General features: G+C 35.8%; 5 protein-coding genes across 9 annotated transcripts in view; 3 read left to right on the forward strand and 2 right to left on the reverse strand.

Annotated features, from left to right (window-relative positions):
* Window positions 1-313: 313 nt before the first annotated feature.
* Window positions 314-1,960, reverse strand: TrpRS (Tryptophanyl-tRNA synthetase). Its single transcript, XM_963913.4, has 3 exons — window positions 1,660-1,960; window positions 1,148-1,559; window positions 314-1,097 (listed from the first exon to the last, which is right to left on the reverse strand). Exons 1-3 carry the CDS (start codon window positions 1,796-1,798, stop codon window positions 413-415), a joined length of 1,236 nt encoding a protein of 411 aa, XP_969006.1. The 5' UTR covers window positions 1,799-1,960; the 3' UTR covers window positions 314-412.
* A 371-nt stretch (window positions 1,961-2,331) lies between these two features.
* Window positions 2,332-17,823, forward strand: Atg2 (Autophagy-related 2). 5 transcript variants are annotated; one of them, XM_008201746.3, is made up of 23 exons: window positions 2,332-3,293; window positions 6,505-6,673; window positions 6,781-6,939; window positions 6,990-7,092; window positions 7,142-7,481; window positions 7,529-7,686; window positions 7,733-8,040; window positions 8,085-8,343; window positions 8,387-8,668; window positions 8,724-9,203; window positions 10,853-11,031; window positions 11,083-11,391; window positions 11,440-11,772; window positions 11,819-12,009; window positions 13,514-13,945; window positions 13,997-14,303; window positions 14,349-15,085; window positions 15,139-15,298; window positions 15,346-15,565; window positions 15,616-15,893; window positions 16,762-16,916; window positions 16,965-17,108; window positions 17,165-17,823. In XM_008201746.3, exons 1-23 carry the CDS (start codon window positions 3,123-3,125, stop codon window positions 17,408-17,410), a joined length of 6,120 nt encoding a protein of 2,039 aa, XP_008199968.1. In that variant the 5' UTR covers window positions 2,332-3,122; the 3' UTR covers window positions 17,411-17,823. The 5 variants fall into 5 exon arrangements, with proteins under 5 accessions (XP_008199968.1, XP_008199970.1, XP_008199972.1 ...); XM_008201748.3 differs by having other exon boundaries at window positions 11,446-11,772; XM_008201750.3 differs by having other exon boundaries at window positions 11,095-11,391.
* LOC103314806 (uncharacterized) lies at window positions 9,530-10,827 on the reverse strand. Its single transcript, XM_008201745.3, has 2 exons — window positions 10,695-10,827; window positions 9,530-10,646 (listed from the first exon to the last, which is right to left on the reverse strand). The coding sequence occupies exons 1-2, from the start codon at window positions 10,735-10,737 to the stop codon at window positions 9,613-9,615; spliced, it is 1,077 nt and encodes a 358-aa protein (XP_008199967.1). The 5' UTR covers window positions 10,738-10,827; the 3' UTR covers window positions 9,530-9,612.
* A 48-nt stretch (window positions 17,824-17,871) lies between the features above and the next one.
* lobo (lost boys) overlaps window positions 17,872-22,386 on the forward strand; it is a 50,885-nt gene continuing 46,370 nt past the window's right edge. Inside the window, exons 1-2 of the mRNA XM_008201758.3 lie at window positions 17,872-18,280; window positions 18,345-18,470. Of these exons, the coding sequence (XP_008199980.1) occupies window positions 17,894-18,280; window positions 18,345-18,470 (513 nt within the window). The 5' untranslated portion in view covers window positions 17,872-17,893. The remainder of the gene's footprint in view (window positions 18,281-18,344; window positions 18,471-22,386) is intronic.
* Window positions 19,271-22,353, forward strand: Iris (iris). Its single transcript, XM_064355781.1, has one exon. The coding sequence runs from the start codon at window positions 20,758-20,760 to the stop codon at window positions 22,027-22,029; it is 1,272 nt and encodes a 423-aa protein (XP_064211851.1). The 5' UTR covers window positions 19,271-20,757; the 3' UTR covers window positions 22,030-22,353.

Here is a 22,386-nt window from a genome sequence, read left to right on the forward strand (position 1 = left end):
GATATACACATTCTGAACTGTTGATATCTTAAAAAATTCGTAACTTTTTTACTTATTAATTATTATAAAATATAGGTATGATATTTTAATTGACTTAATTAATTAGCAACATTTAGTTCAGTAGTAAATGTGAAATGAATGAAATTATTTGGTACTTTTTTTACCATTAACTGTAATGGTAATACATAAATAGCTATTTCACTTTTCCATACCGGTGGAGCGTTTTTTTGTGTTATCGATTATTGATGTGTTTCTGTTAGTTATTAAATAATATATTTTTAACTGGTCGGTTTACTACGTCAAAAAAATCTGATGTGGCCAACAAAATTTTTATTCACTTTGTAGGTAATTGTGCTCACAATGGTACAAAAAAAGAAATAAAACAATGATAAATATAATAAATAAGCAACAATTAAATATTGAAAGCCAACTCTCTTGGCGTCATAAACTGTTTTATAACATCATCTGTAACCTTCGCTCTGCGTTCTTGATGTTGCATTACAATCGGCGTCAAAATATCAACAAGGATTTTCTTCAATTCCCCAGTCAGCAACGCCCCACTCGTGTAGTCCTTTCTAATCTGTTCAAGCTTGTCATCATCTTCCAAGAAGAAAGTCAAATACTGATAAGCAATGTCAATATCACAGTTCCCCCCTAGCTGCCTGTGCTCCTCAACGGTGCTCTGCCCCCCCGAAAATGCGTGTTTGTTGATTTTATTTTTCACTTGTTTTGGCGTATCACTTAGGTAAATGGTAGAGTTGGGGTCAGAGGCCGACATTTTAGTTTGGGCCCCTTGCAGAGCCGGAAAAAACGTTGAATGTAACAGGGCTGGTTTTTTAAACCCTATCCTGGGGGCCACATCCCGCGTCATCCTGAAATAAGGGTCCTGGTCTATGGCGCAAGGGATCAAACACGGGACTTTCTTCCCTTTGAAGATGTGAGGGAAGGACGTTGAGAGAGCTGGCGTTGCTTGAACCGCCGGAAAAGCCACCTTTCCGATAACAGAACTGTCGTCAAAGCCGAAAATCCCTTTGACCTGGTTAAAAGTGACGCAGCGTTGGATCCTCACCATGTTTTGGTAAAATTCCGGACATTGGCTGCAATTTTTCCAATTATTTTCGACCAAAAATTTCAAATCACAACAAACCCAATGTAGTTGAGATCCGAAAACATGAAGGTTTTTTCCGGATCAAACCCCACAGCTATTATATCTTTAGCATTTTCCATGGTCATTTTGTGCACCTCTTCCATTTTCAGGTCTTTCCACAAGAATTTCTCGTCATCGGTCAGTTGAATGACTAGGGGCACATTGAAAATATCTTGCAACCATTTACAAAAAATAAAAGGTACAAGGTGCCCCACATGCATGGAGTTAGAGGAGGGCCCACGTCCAGTGTACAGATAAAAAGGTTTGCCACTCTCATGCAATGTTAAAATGGAATGCAGGTCTCGGTGTGAAAACACAATCCCGCGACGCAAGAAATGGTGAACTCGCTTTCCTGTCACCTTTTCAAAGCGGTCCAACAGTTCTTTATCTATTTTACTTGAACCGAATTTGGCTAAAAACGAATGATGCAATAGTTATATGGTGTGATTTGCACGCCAGATTATTGTATTTTTCTCAGATTAAACATTTGTAATGATAAGTAAAAAACGTACTTATTAGTTTGTCGTAATCAATGCCTTTTTCCGATTTACTCACTACATTCCAAGGGTCTACAAAATCGTCGTCGACGTCGTCTTTAGTTTTTTCGGTAACTTGCAAATTGTTAACTTCGTTAATCACTTCCCCAGACATGTTTAAATTAGTTTTAATAAATAGAAATACTGAAATCAGTCACTAAAGAACAACGTGGAATTGAGGTTACCTCAAATGACTGTTCTCCATTGTTCTCTTTGAGAAGATCAGGACATGTGCAAATGCTCGAATAATACAATCCTAAACTAAGTTTATTTTAACATAAAACACAAACTAGGAATTTGCTACAATTTATTAGCTTTCAGTAACATTCGTTTCAAGTTGTAACTAAAAAAATACAAAAATCGTTTTTGCTAATATTAATAATGTTTCCAATAAACTGGCCGACTGTTTTTTCGAGCACATAAGAAAAACATGTATTGACTTGACAAAAAAGTTGATATTGATAATTTCAGTGGAGTAAATTTGAAATAGTTTTTCCTTATTCAGGTATTTTGTTTTATTTATTATTATATTAGTTATATGTTATATTACATTATGAGCTTATAAAGCGTAACGTTAGTAAGATACAAAAAAATTCAATATGCGGTACTGCCCTTCATTTGCTAACCAAAAAATTAGACCAACTCACCATGTATAGATAGTCCTGGTGAACCAACTTCCCTTATTTTCCATTGTCGGGCGCAAACCAAAATGTGGAGCAAGTTGGAGCTTTTATTTTATCTGACAGATGGCACCAGCGTAGACTGGGACTGTCACAATGTTTACAAGAAAAAAGATACACGCATCACGTTGTTAAAAATACGACATTTATGAAGAACAATTAATACCTGAAGGATGCCCGCACCGAATGGTAGTGGAGTTTTTTTTCTGGAAAGCATTTATTCTGACTTCAATGTTTCGATGTCTTTCGCGGCCGAAAATGCATCGAACCGAAGTTTAGAACTATTCAGAAAATATTATTATTTCAGCGCGAAAAAAGCAGAAGTTGTTACAAGATGACTAACTTGGGTGCTGAGATAACATTTTTTAATTTCGCATCATTTTTTTATAAAAAACAAAGAAAATTTGTGAAATTGTGACAGTCCCAGTCTACCGTGCTGCCATCTATCAACTTGCTCCAGCGTTAGAATCAATTATAATAGCGAGTTGGTTTACCTGTCTGTCTCTATATCGTGGACCAACTTTTCGAAAGTCAAACCAAAAGTCAAAATTATGTTGTCCTCGTAAATCGTCCATTATGTGCCCCTTCGCGATCACCTTTTTCAAAACTCGTCATTTCCAGAGCGCTTTGTCCTGGGACTAGTCCTGCGCATGACCGGAAACAGCTGTTTAGCTGTCAAATGTTCGTGCACATCGTGTGGTTTGTTAATGGGCATCAAAACAAAGGTGTATGTAAATAATCAGTGTTGTAACGAGCACGATGCCCTGGTACAAAAATATAATACCGGAATCTGTTCAAAAAAAGTGTTACGTCTATCTCATCCAGAGGTACTTGGGGCAATACTTCGAAGAAAAGCTCGACCCCAGTCAGCTTAGTGTGGATTTGTACAATGGCACTTGTGTCTTGAAAGACATCCGTCTGGACGTGGAGGTGAGCCCAGATTTTGCCCTTATAAACCATTGACAATTCATTCAACTTCGTTAGAAATCTTTTACGCACTTGTAATTATCGAAACGTGTGGTCGACGAGGTCGTGCGTCGTTGTTTGTTAGATTGTTTGAAATTATCAGATTCAAAGTTGTAAACATGCGCCAGAATAAACATCTCGGATTTGAACTGATCGATTTCAGTTTCTTGTTGATTCGTGAATAATTGCTGAAATGTTGTCGTCACAGTCTAATAATAAAGTTAATTGTTATCACGGTTTAATCATAGTTGCAAAATTTTGATTGTTGATAACACTGGAATTCTTTGTCATCTCAAGGATTACCTGGGGACCCTCAGGGTTGAGGTGGAGGACATTCACCCACGTGTTTGTCAACAAGAGAAGGTCGCTTTGTTCGATAACGTCTGATGCAAATTAGGTGCCTCGCCAAATTTGCAAATCGTTTAGACATAATAATTATGTATCAGTCGATAGATCCACAATTGTAATAAAATTGGTTAGAGAAAATTTTATTTTTTCTCCTTTGCGTAAGTATGCGTCAAAATTACAAGAGAAAAAATATGAATCTTCGACAAATAATATATAAAAGAATAACCCAGGAGAAATGAGAAATAATTAAATCTTGAAGTACATATTTAATATTAAAAAAACAAAAAGCAATAAAAAGAAATTAATAATTGTGAAATTCATTAAATTAAGTCGAAATAAGAAATATGAAAGAAAGAATCAGGGGAAATAAATTGTGTTTCAAAATTCATACCTACCTATGTTTTTAATCCAAAATTCTTTCGCCCATTTTTTTAAAACGATGCACCATTCAAATTAAAAGAAAAAATATGAACCTACACAAAAAAAGATAACTGGAAAAGATTAATGCAGAGAAACAACGAAATATTTTGAAGTATTTAACAAAAAATGCTGAGATATATACATACGAGTCAGTGAAATAAAAATTTTGTTTCAAGACTACCTGATTGTTTTTATTCCAGATTTATTTCGTTCATCCATTTTAAAACGATGCATATCATTTACATTAAAGGGAGAACATTTAAGTACTACCTAATTACTATTATAGAGAATCCCTTCAGTAGTCTAAATATAGAAAAAAAAGATTCGAGGCTTCTCCACAAGGGTACACTGATTTGAAGGAGCTTTTCAATTGCACTTTGAGTTGCGTTTACTTCAAATGCAGGCTTAAAATTTCAATATTTATTATTAGTTATGGTACAAATGATTCTGGAAAATAATAATGTAAAACAATTTCTTGAAAAATTAGCTTTCTCTTATAGGTATTAAATATGTTGTTGCTTATTCCATAGATACTAGTATGGCACATTATTTGATTTAGTTATTTTTTATCTTACTAATAGAATAAAGTAGCCATTTGGTGATTTTTTATTCTATCGCAGAAAAAATTTAACAAAAATTTGTCAATGTATCTGTAAGAGAAAACGTTATATTATACACGTAAAGAAAAGTTGGCATTATCTGCCCGTGATAACTCACTCACAGGTAATGAAAAACTTTTCTTTACTTGTATAATAAACTACTATTATCGTGGCGTCAAACAATCTAATTTTTTTCTAATTTTTCTTAAAAATGAAACGACAGGTTACAAAAATTTAAGATTTTTTACTCAAAAATAAACTTTTTAAAGAAATTGTTTTATATTATTATTTTCCTCATTCATCTGCACCACAAATAATAATAATAATAATAATAATAATAAATACTGAAACTTTTAGCCTGCATTTTAAGAAAATGCAATTCAAAGAGTGGGATCTTCAAAACAATGTATTTTTATGGGGAAGTCCAGAATCTCTATTTGTTTTCTATATTTGGACTACAGAAGTGATTCTCTACAATACTCTAAAACCCGGAATTCGTCAACTTTGAGTCACCTTGTATAGTGATTTTTATTTCCAAACACAAGTACAAGACAAAATATGATACGGTGGGCTATTTTGTGATGATAAACCGAATAAGTAAACATTTTTTTAAAGTTTGACGTATTTATTTTAACTGTTTTACTCTTCGTAAAAAGTAGCATATTTATGGAAAGAGTAACAAGCATCAACTGCCAAGTAAATCCTTCATAAAACTAAAATTTAAAGAAGACTATTTAAGTGTTACGTACTTGTTCAAAGCCATGTTTTTTTTGTTTAATGTTTTCGGATATAACGAAATTAAAAAATGAATTTCAGTAATTAATAAAAATTGCTTTGTTTCACCTATAAAACGACAGAAAACGACAGGATGCTTTCAAGTAGGTACATTTAAAAATATGTTAAAACACTATCTATAATGTCCTCATATCCCTACTTTTTTTAAATTAATTACTAAGTATACAAGTATTTAATTTCATTGTGGTATTATTCAGTAATACTACATCTATGACCTTATCCTGAATTAGATGGTATTATACATATTTTAATCATGAATCATTAAAATAAACATTACATTCAACTAAAATAAAATACATTGAAAACTACTAACTGGAATAAGAAATTTAAATTCGTTCCACCGAGAAACAAATATTTTTTGTATTGAAAAATGCGAACAGAGCTGTTCAATAAATTTTATCACTTTATGATTTATGCAAATAAATGCTTTCAAAGCAAACCAATGATAACAAGCTGATACAAGCAGTTTAGGAATTGAATTTCCGAAAATGTGGTCGACAAGTAAATCGGTTAAAAAAAAGGAACAATAATTACTTGTTTTGGTAAATAAACAAAAATTATAAACACAATGTTAGTACTTAATGGTGTGTATTTTAATACATAATTTACATGAGAAACTATAATTGAGTAATCAGTAATCACAATTTAAAAGGAATAGGTAAATTTTTAATTTTACGATCGTTAGTCATTACTCATTAGTAGTCAGGAGGCTATTTAGGGTTTTTGCGACTGTCCAGATATCCACGAAAATTGTCTATTTATTGACAAGAGTTTTTTCCAGAAATAAAAACACTTTACTTCCTTGTTTTATAAATAAGTTCGCGAGACTCGAAATAACTTACATGTCATATTTTCCTACATTTTCAACTCTTAATGAGAAATTTTACGATTTTTTCAACAACAATACAAGCAATAAACGAGCAAATTTAACGCCGGGTCAAGATTAAATACTAATGTCAAGTTTTCAATTGAATTCGTATTCAAGGCCACGCTTTAATGCAAAGTTTCCTCAGGCCCTGAACGAGTTATCCGAGAAACAGAACTGGCCGCTGGAATTCGTCGACGGTTCCATTGAAAAACTCTTCATATCAGTACCATGGAGTTCGCTTTTAAAAGAATCCAGTACCATCGAAGTCACTTCCTTAAGGATCACGATGCAACCAAAACAACGAAACGAATCCGGTTAGTTAAACATAGCCTCATTCCATAAATTTGCAAATCTTATTTTAATTTATCGACTCATTATTATCATTGCTAGAATCATTCTTTTTTGACAGCGTGTTGTTAAGAAATTATTACAGCAACTTCAATGTTCGAATCGATGTGGACGTCGATGACCAGTTCGCTGCATTTAGCCGAAGAGTGCGCCAAACAGGGGTTTGCAAGTTCACCGAACAGTGCACAAACGTACGAGGGGCTAGAGGTTTTCGCCCAAACGATTGATTCAAGTAATAATTAATCAAAACGTAATCTTGCGAAATTAATTGTCTTTTTGTAGTTTTGAGTAGGATTAAAGTCACTTTCATTAACTCAGTTTTTCAACTCGAGCATCTCCCTAAAGGTAGTCCGATGGGTGTAGGAGTTGTGATCAATGTAGATTTGTGAGTCCTTTACCAGAAATTTGGGAAATAATTCAATTACAATTTTCAGAATTATGTACGCGGACGAATCGTCTAATGATCCTCCCAAGGAGGAGGCCACAGATCTTACAAAACAAGACGATAAAAAAGCATACCTTGAACAGTCATACACTGCTCGATTAACCCGATTGGAGGGTATTTCAATATCGACGGTAGAATTCTCAAGTAATGCTCGAACAGTCTCGCAAAGCGTTATATCAGAGTCAAATTATTCCGATAAGGACGATTCTTTTGCCACTATCCTCGAGGGTGACGGTGAAAAAGGCCCCCAATCAGGTAACCAAGATCAATACAGCTCGAGTGACGAACGCAACGTGATCATGTTCGGCAAATTCGGTGGTAAAGTCGAGGTAAATTTATTGGTAGTAGAAAAAGTCAGGTATTACTCGCGATTTAGGTCGTAGTGCGTCTGAAACGAACCGAAGATTTAGAAGGACCGAAGGTCTCAATCGAAATGGATACGGGTCCCTTACTCCTTTTTCTCTCCCCACGACAATTACACCTACTTATAGAACTAGTTAAAGGGTTGTTAAGCCCGGATTTGGAGGACCACAGGTGGTGACGAAGCTAATTGTTTCCCTTACTGATTGATTAATTTTAGTAATGTACTTACGACAAAATTTGTCGGTAAACCAATGTCTAGCGCTGATTACGAACGGATTGAGAAAGACCTCCAGCAACAGTTGACCAATCCGGGCCCGAGTTTCCCGATCCATGGGGTTCCGGGCGGCCACGGATGGGCAACCGGAGCTTTGGACGGAAGCGACATCGATGAAAATTTTATGCCTGTAGGGAAATGTTCCGGGGGGTTGTATGAGAGTGCTATGTCCGGGGCGAGTATGGAATCGAGCATGAGCTCGAGTATGATAAGTTCGTACACTGATATCACGAATCGGGCAAGGAGAAAATGTAATTTTTGATTTCTTTTAATTCGTTACTAATAAATTTTGCAGTGAATAAAATTGATACAGACCCGACGGCGGAAATCTCCCGCTTTGAGATCCACGTGGCTTCGTTGGCCGTTCTTTTGTTACACGAGGACTTACTGACTGAATCTTTGGGTGCAAAATGTTGTTTGGTGGCTTCTAGCGTAAAGCAAATGCAAGCCACTGTTGCTAAATTTTTCACGAATTCGTTACTAGTGTTTTCGGCTAAGGATTTTAAGAGTTTGAATGTGGCTCTAGACCAGGCGTGTCAGCTGAATCATTTGAGGTGGGTTGTGCGTGATTTGACGTGATTTGACCGATGGTTTCAGGTTGTTAGCCTCACCGTTGCACCTCGAAGGCGACGAGAAAACAACAAGTTCTGCTTTTTCGGTCACTGGTTACCTCGAAGCTACCAATTTAGAACTAAGTGAATGTCTTTATCAATCAAATAATGATAACGTAGAGCATGTACCTTTGATTACGTTTAGCGAAGTTAAACCGAATCAGTTCGAGAGTCCTGTCACTGCCAAACCTAGCCTTAAGTTGATGTTCAAATATTTAGTGAAGACGACGAAGAATAGCGCGAAAGCAGGACCTAAGACTGATTTTTCGTAAGTAGTTTCACTTGACTCAACACGAAAATTTTAATTATGATTGTTTGTACAGATTTGTCTTAAATAAGTGTGTCTTGGAGTTAGACGTGACTCTAATCGACCGAATTTCGGCACTTTTGAACCCTCAACCCATTTGTGTCGTAGCTAAACCCACAAACCCATGGGCAAATAATGTGACTACTCATTTGATCAACGATAGTAACGACTCCAAGTTCGACATTAGGGTGACTTCACCTGCGATGACTGTCAAGCTTAGGTTTCCCATACCAGATTTTCGACCACCACACGACATGAATAAAACTCCCTGGTGGAAGAGACACGTCAGGCCTGATTTCTTGTCGCTGGTTCTGGCAGGAGCCACATTTCAGACTAGCTTTCAAATTAATCAGACTGTGCAGGATTATACTTTGGAGTGCAGGAGTTTGAACATTTTATATCAGGAGGACGCCAATGGCGATGTGATTCCCATAGCGAAGGCAGGGTACGAAGATAAGCCGATGTCGTCTTTGCAGGATGTCCTGACTGAATGCAAGTAAGTGGATAATAAGTAAAAATAGTCGTACTTCTTGTTGGATTTTCTTGGCGTGGAAAATAAATAAAACAAAGTTTAAAAAACCCGACACACCAAATCTTTATTTGAAACACTACGCGTTTCAACCACAAAGTGGTCATCCTCAGGTGAGAATATAAAAGAGTTTATATGAAACACGTAGTGTTTCAAATAAAGGTTTGGTGTGTCGGGTTTTTTAAACTTTGTTTTATTTAAAAATAGTCGTGTTAGTTTTTATCGAAAGGTGGATACTTTTTGGTAGGACATGCTCTTTTCTAAATTTCGATTATTTTTATTAATATACGGGCTAGTTTACAGAGAAATATATATTTCATAAAATTAGTTTATACTGTTAACATGTTACTTGTTAATTAATTTATTAATTGTTGAATTACATATTCCGCAATAGGCCGCCTCTATATTCTGAAAGTGTTGGCAGTTCAATATTTGGAATATTTCTCAGATTATCGATGGCGCAGCAGTGAATAGCTCCTTTGCTAATATTTGAAAAACGGAACCGTGAACTTCCTAGCCACATTATCTGTTGACAATCTACAGCCAAGCAAGGACTAGGTACATCTTCAACACTGTTTACACCGATAAATGCAATGCCTTCTCCAGAATTGGCATCGATTACCACTTTCCAAAAATATCTTTGAATGGGAATCTGTTTTTTTAAATATTTCCTTGTATCCGTTGTCCCCGTATAGATAACAAGAGTACGCTTAGCTCCCTTGCTGGCCGTTCTTATCACTCCTTCAAGAGTCTTCCAATTGCCCTGGTTTAGTTTTCGATTTTGTGGTGACACATTGATATAATAAAAGGTCATTCTTTTCTCCGGTCCAGTGAAAAAATCACATCGCGGGGTCAAATGGCCTCTGTCGAATGTACTGTGAAGATATACTTCATCCGGGTTGATTGTCGAGTGGATTGCATTGAAAAAATCTATTTTGAAACTCCCTCTGTCATGTATTTGGCACGAATACGACGACGGTCGTAGTTTATTTCTTGACCAATAAGTTGTCAATCTTTGGGCATCGAAACATAGCGTTATTTTTTCAAGAAAATTCGTTTCACCAAGTGTGAAACCAAGGCTAATTAGCTTTGCACCGGCGTTGCAACGTCCGATTTCTTGGGCATGGGGCATGGGTGTATTTTGACATTTTAGAACTTTAAAGTTGTAGGAATTTCCGTTTGGGAGAGTGAATTTACCATTTCTGCACGTGGCTGTTACTAGATAACCGTGGTATTGTATGAGATTGTTTTTGCTACCAGAACATAAAAGTTGGACTTGATCATAGTTTGATAATTCAACATCTCCGAGTTCATTGTCGGGAAGTAAAACATCATTGTTTTTAATAACGAGAGGGGATTTTCCGTCTAAATTCGAGTCGAGATTGAAGGAACATGATGCGATTGTGTTATCTGGAAATTTAAATTGCCTACATAATCATTTTTAATAATTGTTCTTACCTATTGCGAGAGCAAAGAAACACAAAAACATGTACACATACATCGCAGAAAAGTTTATTAGACTCTGATTGTTTAATCTTTTATGCTTGCAACAGCCTTGCAACTAATCTGGGAAAACCACACAATGATTCAATGATAACATTTTGATTTATAATTAGGTTGAACATAAAAATCTTTCCTGCCAAACGCCTCAGTCTGGAAGAGCCGTCCCAGCCGACCCAAGAACCCATCTCCACTTCCATCGTTGGTCTGTTGGAAAATCGCAAACCCAACGGTCCTTTCAGCGCCAAAAGAGTGATCCACGAAAGTGACACTCCACACCACAAGTACCAATCAGGTACTTCTCGACATTTCGCGTTTGATTTTCATTTTGGCTAATACCTTGTAGATGATTCTAAAGAATTGCTAGTCCCAGGTGACAAATCCGAAATAAATGAGTTTATTAAAACCACAACTTTATCGGCAAGAGTTCGCATTGACGTTTCTCTGCCGATTGTTTCAATGCAGTTGATCTCGAAACGTTTATACGAAACCATCTACAATCGAATCAACAATGATTTGTTACTGTGGGAGCCCAGCGCTCCTAAACCTAAACCTACCAGGCCCGCGTATGACAATATCAACTACGGACCGTTCGGAAATATCGAAATGGAGGGACAGGAGGTGTTTACGCTTTGCAAAAGTGGGATCCAATACGGTATAAATAAGAAAAAGTCAGAGGGGGTTTAATACCGGAGCGTTGTAGATTCAGAAAGTGAAAGTGATGACGAAAACGAAGAAGACACAAACATTTTTTACTCAACCTATGGCTCAAAAATGAAAATTTCTCAAAAACAAATCGTCAGCGAATCAAAAGAGGAGAGTTATTTAACTATGAATTTACAAATCGGTCGTGGCTTACTCTGTATGTGCACACCGGTGCGTGACGCTACCAGTAATCACGTGATACCCAACCAACAAGGCGAATTTTTGATAAACATAGAGGACGCAACGATTTTCCTAGTTAACGGTTATATGGGTGACTCAAATCTAGGTTTCACTTGTTTAGAATTGCACAATGCTCAACTTTACCACTGTGGTGAGTTACATCATTTTTGTTTTTATTTTTTATTGAGTTTCTGAAGATATGATTTCGACGCCGAGTCACAGCCCACCATTGAAGGACATTGGGGCAACTCCTGGTAAACATCTTTACCCCACAATTTACAGCTCAGAACCCGGAATGTTGGCCAATAGCAAAGACAGAGGAGGTACTCGCGAGATGGTCACACTTTGTGTCAAAATCCAAGCTAGTCACGAAACGCACCACGTCAAGGTTAGTCTAGTCTACGTATCACTAAAAATTATACAAACGATGTACAAATGAAACGGGTAGTAATAAAGCGATCAGTAATAAGTCCGATTTTAATCAGTAAAAAATAATAAATGATCAGTGTTTAATTAATTTTTGTAAAAAACTAGAAGTGATCAGTATAATGTAATATTCTGCACAGTAAAATGACAAGTAAACCACGCATATTTTATTAAAATTGCTTCATTATAAATTGTCCAGTAAAAAAAATCATATATGCACAGTATCTAATTTTAGTTCGCACATTAAATAATAGACACTCAGTAGCTAGCTTGAAGGCTGGGGCTTTGTCCCAGTGAACTAGGGAGACTCTCTAGTTTTGAAATACTATTATTTTTATTGTGCATTTATTATTTTTACTGTGCATTTACTATTTTTACTATGCATTTACTATTTTTACTGTTCATTTTTTTTGTTGGTAACATTTTAAGCCTTCTTTTTAATATTTGAATCCTAGATTATATACACTATTTTAAAACACGTTTCCCATAGCAACGTGTTTTCACTATTATAAAACACGTTTCCCACAGCAGTGTTTAAAATTAATGTTTTCACTATTTTAAAACACGCATTTCATAGCAACGTGTTTTAAATTAAAATGTTCAAAAAAAAATTGAATAACACTCATACGAAAACGCTTAAAGTTCTCGGGTGTCTAGGTATGCAACTCGCATACGCTCGTTTTGTAATGACAGGCCTCAAACTTTAAGCTTGTGTTTTCACTCTCGTATTATTAATAACTATTACTGTACTGTGCATTTATTACTTTTACTATTGAATTTGTTATTTTTACTGAACAAAAATACTTGTCTTTTAAATAAAATACTGTTCATTTAATTTGTTCCCAAATAAAATGAACCATGTTTTAAGTCCAATGAGTTTAAAAAATGACTGTATTTAATAATGGTGAGATAAGGCAAACAAAAACAAGATATACCGATAGAGCATTATATTCTAAACAGGAAGAGATAATGGCATATTTTTATCGAAAACTTTATTTAAAAATAAAAAAAACTTTAAATTTGCGCACCATCCCATATTTTTTAAAACGCTACCACGATACAAAACAATGTAGTAAGAAAAAAGTCGTAGAGAATTAAATTTTCTTTAAGCGTCGTCAAGAAGGAAACTTAATTTGCAACTACTTTCCTGCTTTCTTTTTTTAATACTTTCAACGGTATTCACAGCTTTTTGAAAAATATAGTATGGAACGATTTTTTTTCTTAATTCTTTTGTGAAAATTGAACTCGTTAGTTTTTGTCATTCTCCAGATTTTTCCATTTTTTCCAAACATTTAGCGAACTAAGTAAATTTAAATTAATTTATAACCATTTAGAGTCGAGATGGTCGCCAGTTTTACTCCACTGTACAATATTTTTGTGGGTATAAAAAATTGAGCGGCTTTGTATCTCGTTTCGTTTCCTAGTATTAAGTTCTCGTGGTCTAAAATACGATTCGTTTGTTTTAGAATGTATCGATCGCTGCTGGGTTTAATAAAGTTACTCTGAGGCATAGAATGTGCAATGAACCCAATAGTTGGGTGTCACAATTAACAGATTTTTTTAACGTTACCGATTATCCCATTCCGGGATACCACGCTAAGGAGATTTTAACCGAGCTGTTTCTTCATTTCTGGGATTCCGCAATTGACTATCGCCCCAAATACTTGCCCCTAAGATCGGCGATAACGTTAGGAAATTTCAGTATTTCGTCGCACTTGAGTGCAGAAGTTAATACCTCAACCTTGAGGTTTATAGCGGAGGAATGCGGGTTGTTTTTGAGTCAGAAAGGGGTGAAGAAAACTGTTTTACCCTACACTGGGCCGGTGGACCTCAAGAGGGATTATGTCAATGTTATCGACTTGGGTTTGTTTGAAATCAGTCTGAAGACATCAGATAAGGTTGACTTGACTTGACACTCCCCAGTTCGAATTTTCATAATTTGATTGCAGAAAAATTTCGATACGCCACACTTTGATCTGCGGGCCTCTAATAATATTATCCACATCCGTACCTGCGCCGACAGTGCACGCGCTTTGACACAACTTATCAAATATCTAGCGAATTATGGCGATTTGGTACCACCTGAAGATAGTACTTCGAGTGGAAGTGCTTTTTCAAGCCCTCGCCATTTACCGGAGCAAGAGTTAGTCTCGGTTGAACCGCAAGAAATCGCAAACTTGTCCGAAAGTCAGCACCAACAAATTCATGATCTCATACAAGACGCTTTGGAAGACGTCGACCAAAACACAAATCAAGGTACAAACAGTTTTGGCAAAACAAATTATGACCGCAGTTTTTCAGCCAAATCAGATTTGTATACTTACAACGGTACAAAAATGTTCTATTTCCCTGACGAGAAAAATCCAGACTCGGGAAAACCCCTACCTCAAGTAACGACCGAATTGGGGCAAGTGCCCTTTCAACCGAACATTATCGAGTCTGATGACGAGTTCTGTTTTATTGATGAAGAGCCGGGTTATAATATTTTCCCGAAAAATGGCGTACCGGAGATAAAATGGCTGACGGACGATCCGGTCCGCATCGTAGATAATCACTTCGCAGTTCCGAGCGAAAAGTGTGACCCGCTGAAAACACCAAAGAATTTTCCAACTCCGACTCGAAAATACACTTTGTGTGAAATGAGCATCGTTTGGTACATGTATGGTGGCAATGACTTTGGTCCGCTTGACAAAGAGAAGAAGAAAACTGTCAACTTTTCCGATATGAAGATCAAAGACAGTGTCAGTTTTTCAGCCTTGCAGAAAGATAAAGTCGTGATTGAGAGTGAGAAGATTAGGAAAAAGTCGTGGTTGACTAAGGGGGGCCCTAACCGGGATCATAACGTCTTAATGGAGCTACAACTGAATAAAATCAGATTTCAACACGAGGTGTATCCAGACTCGTCGTCCAAAGCGTCAAGACAGGTGTTGATAGTTGCAGAAATTGAAATGAGAGACAGGCTCAAGAGTAGTCAACTGAATAAATTTTTGTACCAGTACATAAGTCAGGTCCGGCCGAAACAATCGAATGCCAATATGGTTGGTACAGTGTGAGTGAGTTTGGAACTATTTTATCGTTATTTGTTTTTTAGCTTGTAATTAAAACGCTCCACATACGTCCCGATCCGCAACTGCGTAGCCAGGAGTGTTGTCTCAAAGTGTCAATTTTGCCGCTTCGTTTTAATATCGATCAGGACGCTTTGCAATTTCTCATTTCATTTTTCTGTGAGTTGGGTAGTGACATGAAAGACGGTAAGTGATCAAGGATGAAGTGACCATCCATCAATTAATTGTTTTAGACGATTTGCAAGTCAACTCAAAACATAATACTCCGGTACATCAGCCGCCTGTAATGACTGTAGGTGAAGACAGTGAGGAGAAGTTGAAAGAAGAAGCGAAGAAAATCGTTGATGAGAATCTTCTGATTTTATTAGAGGAGAATAAAAATGAAGAAAAGCCGACGGAAGAGTCTCAACTATCGACAAGTAGCGGGTCCGAGGATAGTCCTGTCTATTTTAGGTACCCCCAAGCTGGGAATCAAAAAGCAAAATATTTTTTTAATTTTTTAGGAAAGTAATTTTTTCACCAGATGTGCCTATAAGACTAGATTATCACGGCAAGCACTTCGATTTGAGAACCCACGGTCCGCTCCAAGGACTCTTGATGGGTTTGGCTCAACTAAATTGTTCCGAACTTAGGTTAAAGAGGATTTCGCACAGGCACGGCTTGCTAGGGTTTGAAAAGTTGATGATGTTCCTGATTAAGGAGTGGGTCAATGATATTAAAAAGAATCAAATTCCTAGTCTTTTAGTGGGCGTGGGGCCGATGTACTCGTTTGTGCAGCTATGTAAGTATTTTTAAGTATACCTAAGGATTAAGATGCGACATGATGTACAAATCCTTTTATCATTTTATCCAAAACAAAATTTAAGAAAGTATAAGCAATTATATATTTTTTTAAGATATTAATATTCTATTTTGTTTTTTTTTGTCTTTTAATTAAACTCTTGAGGGTTAATTGGATAGAAAATCGTTTTATAGGACGTAGGAAAAATAAAACTGTAGAATTTGTCGCAAGGTTTCGATACTTTATTGTATCATCTTCAGGGAAAGAATTTTGGCTGGTCAAACGTGTGAGGTATGGCATGGTCAATAGAGAATTAAATTTCAAAATTCAAAAAAAAATAAATCGGTGACACCATGTTTTTGTCTTCAACGGTTTAGGTTTAAATTCATTTTCTGATACTTGATCACCGGTAAAAGTGAAATGTTAGAACGTTTTTGGGGCTTAAACAGTTGGATGCTTCGCAGACTGTTTTAGAGGTTTTTTTTTCTCCTACACTGTTCATACCTTGAAGATATTCATATTAAAAAATATGGGACCGAGCCCAAATTATTAATTAAAAGCTTTTATTTGACTTGCTTTGTTGTCTTTCTGTCTGTTTCTTTTTTTGCAAGTCACATTTGAGAGTTCCTGTTGTCTGAATGAATTGAAATTTTGCATACTTACGTAATTTACTAATTAATAAAATTAATTTAAAACCATATGGGCCCGAGACTGTCTAACACTTGAAGCGCCCTTGTTTTTACTCTCCCGTTTTATATTTTTTGGCGCCAGAAAATTGAGCGATTTTGTATTTATCTCGTTCCGTGTCCTTCCTAAAACCTACTTACTATTTAGTTTTAGTAGTATAGGCTAATCAAACTTGTTACAGTTCAGGGAATCAGAGATTTGTTTTGCTTGCCGTTCGAGCAATACAAGAAAGATGGTCGCTTCTTCAGAGGCCTTCATCGCGGTGCTAATAGTTTTACGACTTCGACGGCAATAGCAGCTTTAGAGCTCACAACGCGGCTTATTCAACTGATTCAAGTGAGTTAAAACCGTTTCGGTTCATTTTCTATATTGTTATTTTTTTAGATTACGGCTGAAACTGCCTTTGATATGTTGACCCCAGGGCCGAGCGTAAAAATTAATCCAAAGACAAAAGTGCGCCGTAAACGATACAGCCAACCCAAGGACATCAGAGAAGGGGTGACCAATGCGTACAAGCTAGTTAAAGAAGTAGGACAGTTGTGAATTTTTGTAAAAAAAATTCTACGTGATGGTTATTGTTTCAGGGAATTGAGGAAACTGCCGATAATATACTACAAGTGGCTTCACACGAACATGAACAAAAAGGTTACAGTGGTGCTGTCGGGGGTGTTATACGCCAAATACCCCCAACTATAATTAAACCAATTATCATAGCTTCTGAAGCTACCAACAATGTGCTGGGTGGTATGCGCTGCCAGTTGGTACCAGACGCAAGAAAGGAAGCCAATGAAAAATGGCGTAACGAAGATACCTACGATTCATACGAGTGATAACAAAAGACTGTTGTTTGTGATTTTAAATTAACAATATAGATAATTTCGTTTAAGGTTGAATTGAGTTGTTGTGAATTGAGTTGTTGTTTTTACGTAGTCTTGTTATTAATCAAATATTCAGTGTCCATATTACGCCATTTTGGATGAGTTTACCTGAGCTGATACTGAATGATAAAAACGGGACAATATATTTTCGTAAGTTGAGCAAAATTGCGCTGTTCGTTCTCACGTGATATTCTAATAATCTGTACAACCACAACAAATGATTTCGTTTGTACCGATTATTTATTTGTATGTTGTGTGTGTTTGGATGCAGAAATGGACCGCGAATTACCATTTTGTGATAGGATTATTGTAATTAAACAATTTTTCATGTATGCAATATGAATAAATTTTTATACTTCGCAAAACGCGTTTTATTGGTTATCCCTCAAAAAAGTGACACTATCGTCATAGTAACGCGTTCAATTGTTGTCAAAAATGGAGTCAGATTTGGACTTCTTTCCGGATTATTTGAACGGTTACCAGTTCGACGATGGCGAAGGCGAAGAAGTGGAAGAAGAGGAGATCAAATACCATTACATCGAGATCTTGGACGCTCCGCGAGAGCTATTACCACCGGTCGAATTAACTCTGAAAGACCTCTCGCACATAGCGAACGAGCTGGGTTTGATAAAACTTTGTTGGCCCGAAATCGAACATCCGGAATTTGAGAATCGGGTGAACTTCCCGGAAAGCTACTTAGCCAATTCCAATAAGGAGAAGTTGCTTTTGCTCTACACGGAAAATTTCAGGAGGCAATTCAGCTACAAGTATCCTCACAGGAAGCAATTATTTCTGGCCAGTAACAACGAATGCGGAATGCAGGTAAGCAGAGAGCTGCCGCGCTTCCACCGCAAAGGGATAGATGGGGTGCGGTTGAATTTTTCAGAAAATGGTGTGCAATACGATTCGGCTCACAACGCTTCCCTATCCGGAAATTGAAACCTGGCAGGACTGCGCGAAATTTGTGGGAAATGCGCTGCGGTTCGAGCCGTTCGAGATTCCCACCTTGATTGTAAGTAAAAAACATGTTTATTTACAAAATCACAAAACAAAGAAAAAACAATGATTGTATACTACTCTTAGTTTTTAACTAAAGAGTTAAAAATATTGATATGATATACAGAAAAAAAACTTATTAGTACTTTCGTAATCGCTACATAGCTACATATTCATAACATATTCTTTGTTTAATTCATTTTTTGAATTTTTTTTATAAATTAAATAATTGCTGTCATTCTCTGTACACATTCTACAAAGATCTACGCAAGTGAAACTAAAATTTAATTTTTTCACGAATTTATTTTTTAGTGAGTGAAGTTATTACGTGTTGCAAATGAGTTTTTCAAGCGATCCTAATTCGTTTACTTATACATAAGATTTTTTTAATCTTGAGTTAATTTTGTTACAATTCCCTCTACCATTCCAAGATTCAAAAAAACCACCGAGTGATTGTACCGTCTTTTTAAATCACAATGTATAAATAAGAAAAGAAAGGCTTTTTATGCAAAATGGGGCGAGAACTGAGCTGGTTACATGGTTATATGTAGTTATACTCGTAGGTTATTAGTTATAAGATATAATTCATGTTTAAAAAAAAACTTACATTTTGTAACTGACTCACAACGTCAAATAAGGAAAAAGATTTTAATGGGAACTACCATTGAGTTGGAACTACGCTTTGCTTGTGTTATGATCCAAAATGACTAAGTCATGCTGACTCATGCATCCCCAAACCTTGTTGATATCAAGACTGATAACAAAGTATATATATACAGGCAATTAGAATAAAAATATGAATCTGAATCTCAATCTCTTCATGTTCTAGTGTAGTGTTAGTTTTAATAAACATATTCAAGAAATATTGTCCATTTACTACTCATCTTCAAAGAAGGCACTCAACAAATTGGCGCAGTCAGTAGGATGCGAAGATTGTGACAAAGAAGAAAGAAAATTGGGTCGACATCAAAAATCGAACCCGTTTTCCCCCAATTGCCACAATTGAAATTAATCTTCAAGAAGTCAAAGAAAAGGGTCGAGAAATTTTCATCGAGTATCCCACAGCTTTGAACGTAAGTGGACAATCTTTTTCTAAAGCTATTTTTAAATCTAGTAGTACGTTTATCCTGTTGCATGTTTCTTCGTTCACACGCAAAAAAAATAATAATGACTACTATCGCTACCACTACACCTACAACCTCCACAACAATCATAACAACATCGCAAATTCAAAACCCTATTCCTAATCGAAATCATAACTCTAACAATAATAATGATAATAAGGAAAACTCAAACACCAATGATACGCCAATTCATAACATGTCTGATATCCGGTCAATCATTTCTAACGATTTTGACGGGGACAGAAGCAAACTTTACGATTTTCTCCAAAATTGCGGTCAAGCGTGGGCGTTATGTCGCGGAGACCAAAAAATTTTAATAATCTCGTATATGGAATCTAAACTAAAAGGTGCTGCTAGAGCACAAACCCGATTTCACAAATTTTATTCTTTTAAAGAATTTCGTGATTGCCTACTAAAATTATTTGGAGACAGACGCGATTTTTCACAAATACTAGAAGAATTAAGTTCGATTCGACAACATAGGAATGAAAGCGTTCAATCTTACTTTTCGCGAATAGAAAATTTGCAAACCTTAGCTTTTAATAAAATATCTTTTCAAGACGAAAAAGAATCATGCGGCCGAACAGCAATGATTAACGAAATCGCTCTACAAAGATTCATTTTACATGCTAACGAAGAAATATCAAATGCTTTGAGACGATCTAAACCACAAAACTTAAACGATGCGTTAGCTGAAGCCCTTGACGAGGAAAGATTTTTAAATGCTCGTAAATATAATTCATCAGATTTTTCTGTTAATAATAAATTTTGTTCCTATTGTAAAGTCAAAGGTCATTTGTCAAAAGAATGTCGAAAAAGAAATGTAGATCAAAGTCATTCACCTAATCATAGTGTATCTAAAAATCATAAAACAAAATCAAATTTTAATAGTAACTCCAATTCAAAATTTTGCCGTTACTGCAAAAAGAACGGTCACTTAATCGAAGAATGTAGGAAACGCGAATATAATAATCAGAAAAAACAAAGCCAATCCTCTTCAAATAATAATGTCGTTAATTTAAACTCACAAACGTCCACAGTGAGTGTCGCACTAGTGGACAACCATTAAATTCAAAGTTCGACACAACTCGCAAACAAAATTCCAAAGTTATCTTCAAACCAAACAATGACAAAAACTTTGAAAAATTTAATAATTTTAGTAGCCAATATCACGATGAAATGGACACACTTCTAAATTCCGAACTTCTTAGCGAACATTTTTCTCTAATGTCCCAGTTGATCGCAGACTTGAAAGAAAGTCTTGATCTTACTATTATTTCAATTTCTTTTGCAAAAAGTAATATACTACATCCTCAAATTGTTACTCCGAAAAACCTTAGAAATGAATTGATGAAAATTGAACTCAGTAAAGATTTAAAACTACCGATTCCTCTCGATCATTTTAACAACATTAACATGTATTACTCCCTATGCAAACTAAACGTAGTTAGCTCTAATAACCTTATATTATTCTCATTAACAATTCCTTTAGTTAACAACGTAGATTTGGACTTATATAAACTTATTCCATTACCTATTTCTTTATCTAATCCTTATACCTATTCATTTATAAAACTATCAGATCCATTTTTAATACTGAGTACTACTAAAAATAAATTTAGCAAACTAAAAGATTTGTCTAACTGTCAAAGCATAGCCGGAGATTTGTTTTTATGTCACAATACACTCTTATATTCAACTTCCGACACAACAATTTGCGAAGTTCTTCTACGTATAAGAAAACCCTTGACCATTCCGGAAAGTTGCGATATGAAGACTGTCAATGCTTCAATAGAAATCTATCACCAAATCTCATCTAACGAATGGTTGTTTATTACAACAAAACCTGTTGGCGCGGCGATCATTTGCGAAGACTCCACGAGTGATGTAATTGACATCAGTTTGGAAAGAACTGGGCTTTTGAAATTGTCTGCAAGATGCAAGTGCTTCACTTCATCAACCACTCTTATAGCTGTCGCAAATAAAAGCGGTACTTTTAGAAACCACATTCCCGATGTACAAATTCTCCCTTCGAATATCAAAGACTCTAGATCAACACCAATCAGATTGGAAACTTTAAGACTCTCTCACGAAAATCTAGATTCATTGGAGACATCAAGAAAAGAGTTGAAAGACATCAACGATGCATTAGAGAGGCAATTATCAAAACCGTTTGTTGAAAAACATTTTTCATCCTCCAATATTTTGTGGTTCTTGACGAGTTTAATCTTAGTTGGTCTGGTGCTAACCATTCAACATTGGATTCGCAAAATTCGAACGAAAACTACCAGTCCTGCATCCACAACGGTCCGTTTCATGGCAGCTTCCGAAAGTAAATCCGAGGTCAAGTCCGAAAATACCGAGTCACCACCAACTGGAGTTGTAAAGACTTTTCAAACCAATAGAGGAGAGTGTGACCCGCAGAATTGCAAAATTTTCTTTTATAATTAATTTTAACATAAATGCGATGCGTGCTTGTTTTTTTTTCTGTTAATTAGGTACTTTAAATTTCCGATATTGTATCATTTTATTTTTATTTTTTTTGTATTCATTCATTTTTTTATATTGCAACAAAAATGAACAATTTCAAGGGGGGAGGGATGTTATGATCCAAAATGACTAAGTCATGCTGACTCATGCATCCCCAAACCTTGTTGATATCAAGACTGATAACAAAGTATATATATACAGGCAATTAGAATAAAAATATGAATCTGAATCTCAATCTCTTCATGTTCTAGTGTAGTGTTAGTTTTAATAAACATATTCAAGAAATATTGTCCATTTACTACTCATCTTCAAAGAAGG

Source organism: Tribolium castaneum, chromosome 3, assembly GCF_031307605.1.
Source record: "Tribolium castaneum strain GA2 chromosome 3, icTriCast1.1, whole genome shotgun sequence".
NCBI classification, from domain to species: Eukaryota; Metazoa; Arthropoda; class Insecta; order Coleoptera; family Tenebrionidae; genus Tribolium; species Tribolium castaneum.